The sequence below is a fragment of the Vespa mandarinia genome, chromosome 13 (assembly GCF_050613455.1).
Source record: "Vespa mandarinia isolate Hongniang chromosome 13, ASM5061345v1, whole genome shotgun sequence".
NCBI classification, from domain to species: Eukaryota; Metazoa; Arthropoda; class Insecta; order Hymenoptera; family Vespidae; genus Vespa; species Vespa mandarinia.
Genome location: NC_140822.1, coordinates 1,447,501 through 1,452,500, shown reverse-complemented (window position 1 = coordinate 1,452,500; position 5,000 = coordinate 1,447,501). Strand labels below are relative to the sequence as shown.

Here is a 5,000-nt window from a genome sequence, read left to right as displayed (position 1 = left end):
TCTGTAGAAATCCTTCATGCATATTTGACAATGATATTTCGGGGCTTTTCCACATTCGTATCTTTGATGTCTCATCAGATTAGCCATCCATTTGTAACCCTTCCCACATTCGCCGCACATATAATGTTGATCTTCCGGTAGCGTTGTATGGCCACGATGGAGCTTAGGAAAGAACAATGGCGTCGTTGGATTATTTACGGGCCATTCCAATTTTTCAGTCTTCGAAGGATCCATATCGATGATCGGCTTCAATTCTGAAACGTCAAACAGTTTTAGTCATTTTAGAGGGAGAATTTTTATTTTCATATTTTTTATAGATAAAATTTTTTTCATTTTTTTTCGCATTTTTTTTTTTTTTTATCGCATACAAAATAAATCACAAATAATACATTATAATTTTCTTTTCTGCTTTTTCTTTTTTTTTACAATTCGGAAAAAATATTGCGTAAATAGAAAAAAGAATGAATGAATGAATGAATGAATGAATGAATGAATGAATGAATGAATGAATGAATGAATCAATCGATCAATCAATCAATCAATCAGTCAATCATTTCTTTGATAATTATTTTACTTGTTGGCCCTTCGGCCAGATTTTTTTTTATTTGCTTTTTTTCTTCTTTTGCTATAGGTATACGTGTGTATATATATATATATATATACACACACAAATATATATGTATATATAACATTGATATAATAAAATTCGATAAAATTTGTGTGGGTTATACATACATTGAATTAAGAAAAAAAAGAAAAAAAAAGGGGGAAGAAACAAGACATATATTTATTGAAATTACGATGGGATAGGATTTGTACGTGTTTACATTAAGATCCGTTTATTCACATTAGTATACATAAAACATTATGAGTACAAAGCATTATCGATGAGTGTCGCCAATTGAGAGAGAGGAGAGAGAGAGAGAGAGAGAGAGAGAGAGACAGAGACAGAGACAGAGAGAAAGAGAGAGAGAGAGCGAGAGAGAGAAAGAGAATGAGAGAGAGAGATAAGACGAATATCATTAAAATAAATTATATATACGTAATTATATTTATGATTTCCTGTTTTTCTTTTTTCTGTTCTTTCTTCCTTTCTTTTTTCACCTACAAGAGTATTTCTTTTCTGTTCTTTTAATTTTCTTTTTTCTCTTCTTTTAATTACATATTAAAAACACAATAATCGGTAATAAAAGATTGAAGAAATATAATTGTGTTTTAACTTTTTTAATTCTTTGATCGCTATGAACGCATATATGTGTACGATGTTCATTGCAATGTTCAAATCTGCGGAGTTTCGCACTCAAAGGGTTAAAATATTTCGTTGTTTTAATGAAAAAAAAAAAAAAAAAAAAAAAAAAAAAAAAAAAAAAAAAAAAAAAAATAGGAAGAAAATCATTTCATTGTGTAAAAGCGTTTTAATATTTTCATAACATCTTCGCACTCACACACACACACACACATACATATATATATATATATATATATGTATATGTATGTATTATTTAGGAAAAATTTCAAAATTGTTGATATATCAATCGGATTATTTTTTTAATTATTATTATTATTATTTTCTATTTTTTTATTTTTTTATTTTTTTTTGTTATATAATACAACGAGGGTTCCTATTATCATTGGCTGTGTAATAAAAAAAAAAAAAAAAAAAAGAAAAAGAAATAAAAATAAATGAAAACGAGAATGGAAAAGGGGAAAAGAAAATATAAAAATCGAGATTCAAAATGATCATTCCGCTTAATGAATGACTATCGATACGAATATTATAATCAATGATCGATCTCTCGTTTGAGCATATAATAAACAATATAATATCTCTAAATCGTATGATAAATCGTTTTATTTATATTAAATTAGAGGTGAACGGAGAGAGAAAGAGAGAGTGACACAGAGAGAGAGAGAGAGAGAGAGAGAGAGAGAGAGAGAGAGAGAGAGAGAGAGAGAAGAGAGAGAGAGAAGAGAGAGAGAGAACAAGGAAAAAATCATTAAAAATGAAAACGTTAAATATATATATATATATAAAAATTATTTTCATACGTATTAATCTCCGTTGTACAGGATGGACGAAAAGTTTCTAGATTGATACAAAAAGTTCCTAGATGATATTAAAAATCGATTAGGTACTCTTTGGTTTCGACACTTTTTAGAGGATTCTGGTTGGATTAGAAAGAAAAAAAAAAAAAAAAGTAATTAATTTTTCAAATCACCTTAATAACTTTCGGTCAACACATAGGGACACATTTTTAACCTGCTCGCTAATACATTTAAAATTCAGATATCGACAGTTCATTTTAATTTTTTTTTTCTTTTTTTTTTATTTTTGCGATTTTCGAGATGCAAGGAGTGTCGGAGGAATAAAAAGAAAAAAAAAAAAAGAGAGAAAAGTGAAAGAAAGAAAAGAAAAGAGAGAAAAAAATATGGAAGAAGGAGGAAAAGGAACGATGCTTTTTAAAAACATAATTGCGTTCGTCAATTGAACAAGAATATTAAAATTATCTCATTAAAACAAGTATATATAAATAAATATATACATATATATATATACATACATATTTATTTATATAATATTAATATATGTATATATTTATTTATATAACGTCAACATATGTATACGTAGACGCACGATATCGTTATTTTTTTTTTCGTCCAATTTTTTTGTTTTTTTCTCTTTTTCCCTATTCGAGACGGACATTAATAATATCAATCGAATGATCAATGAAAACTTTTTATCTTTTAATATCTCGAAAATCGGCAAAAGGTACAATAAAAAATATAAAACGGGATAATAAAATGAAATGAGAAAAAAAAGGAAATAAGAAGAAGAAGAAGAAGAAGAAGAAGAAGAAGAAGAAAATAATAATAATAATAATAATAGTAGTAATAATAATAATAATAATAATAATAATAATACTAATAATAATAATAATAATAATAATAATAATAATAAAAAATAATGATGATGATATTAGCACAATAGGAAAAAAAAAGGGTTGTTTATATCGCGATAAGAGTATATTTATAACATGAAGATTAAGAACCTTCATGCTCGTCCGCCAAATATGGCGAGCCGCTTCTTTTTTGAACAATGTGTCGTAGTCTTCTTTGACAACCAACGATATGAGAGTTCAATACGAATCTATGTTTGAATCTACGATCGCAAATTGGACAGACCTCGCAGGGTATTACCCCGCATTCTAATCTCTTATGACGGCTCAATGAAGTAGGCGCCTTGTAAGTCTTCCCGCACCTGTTGCAAACGTATTTAGCATCTGCTGCATTGTTCCTCGTTGAATCCTTTCTCTTTTGATATCTTATAGTTTTATATGGTGCACTGGCGTAACCACGCGACCAAGTAATATCGTTCCTCTCTTGATAATGTTGTACATCAGACGAGAGTAGCATCGTCGCTAGGAGACCTGAAACGAGACGAGGATATAACGTTAGTTAAATGCCCTTTGACTTTATTTTTTATCATTCCTTCCCCATCCATCCTTCCTTCCATCCTTTCCCCATCCTTCCATCCTTCCTTCCTTCCTTTCTTCCTTATCCTTTCTTTCTTCTTTTAAATTTCATTATATTTTCTTTTCTTTTTTTTTTTTTCTTTTTCTTTTTCTTTTTTCTTTTTCGCTCTGAACAAATATATCTGCGAAGAGATAGATAGATAGATAGATAGATAGATAGATAAATAGATAGATAGATAGATAGATAGATAGAGAGAAAGAGAAAGAAAAAGATGGAGAGAGAAGGAGGGAGGGAGGGAAGGATAGAGAGAAAGAGAGAGAGAGAGAGAGAGAGAGAGAGAGAGAGAATTTCTTTTTTTTTTTCTTTCCTTGGAAAATTATTTTCTAACGACTCCATTTCCTCTTTTTCATTCTTTTTACTAATCCCTTTTTTCTTTTATTTCTTTTTTCTTCTATTTATAAATTCATTATCAATCTGTAATAGAAATGTATTTGTAAGAAGTGCATATAAATACCTGAGAAAAATAAGATTGTAACGATGTTATATATGACGGATCGATCGAATTATAAAATTGATCTAACGTCAATTCAGAAAAATCCTTTGGGAAAAATCTCAGTTATTACATTTTTATTATGTGTCCATATACGTGTACGTATATATATGTATATATATATATATATATATATATATATATATATATATGTACATCATTATATTATTATTATTTTATTATATTATTATTATCTTATTCGTTAGAATAAGTTCTTTATTCGTTCGAAAAGGTTCTTTAGATGTAGATAGGGAAAAAGTAAATAAGGGATGATGTTAGATATCTGATTATAAGAGTGAAATAGAGAAAGAGAAAGAGAAAGAAAGAGAAAGGAAGAGAAAGAGAGAGAGAGAGAGAGAGAGAGAGAGAGAGAGAGAGAGAGAGAGAGAGAGAGAGAGAGAGAGAGAGAGAGAGAGAGAGAGCAAAAGTGGCCTCGCAGGCAAGCAGAGAAATTATTTCGTGTCCTCTTAAGTGCAATTGCAATTGTTGTTACAAATGATACGTACATATACATTGCCCTTTTTTTTTTATTGGTTTTTATAGACGCTTTGTGTTATTCGCTGATAAGAGAGACTTTTGTGATTCGTGCGTTATCGCAAGCAATTTTCAGATAGAAAGAGATAGATAGAGAGATAGAGAGATAGATATGTATATATATATATATTTATATATATATATATATATATATGTATGTATATATATATATGTATACAAATATGTATAATAAATATGTATATAGAGTAAGTTGTAGTAGCACATTGTCTCTTTTATATATATGTTATGTATGTATATATATATATATATATATATATATATATATATATATATATATATATATGTATATATATTTTATATTTTGTTTTTCTTATAAATTTGAATTTATTTTCTCCTAATAAGCGTACACAAAGATATATTTTATATTATGGGTACCCATAAGTGTAATCAATGATTTCAATATTAAATACATACACATACA

General features: G+C 28.0%; 1 protein-coding gene across 1 annotated transcript in view; it reads right to left on the bottom strand.

Annotated features, from left to right (window-relative positions):
• The window catches only part of LOC118444189 (zinc finger protein 628-like), a 3,527-nt gene extending 105 nt beyond the window's left edge, over positions 1-3,422 (bottom strand). Inside the window, exons 1-2 of the mRNA XM_035872228.2 lie at positions 3,260-3,422; positions 1-254 (exon numbers count right to left, since the gene is read on the bottom strand). The exon at positions 1-254 is cut by the window's left edge and continues 105 nt beyond it. Coding sequence (XP_035728121.1) covers positions 1-254; positions 3,260-3,290 — 285 coding nt within the window. The 5' untranslated portion in view covers positions 3,291-3,422. The remainder of the gene's footprint in view (positions 255-3,259) is intronic.
• Between the last annotated feature and the right edge of the window lie 1,578 nt (positions 3,423-5,000).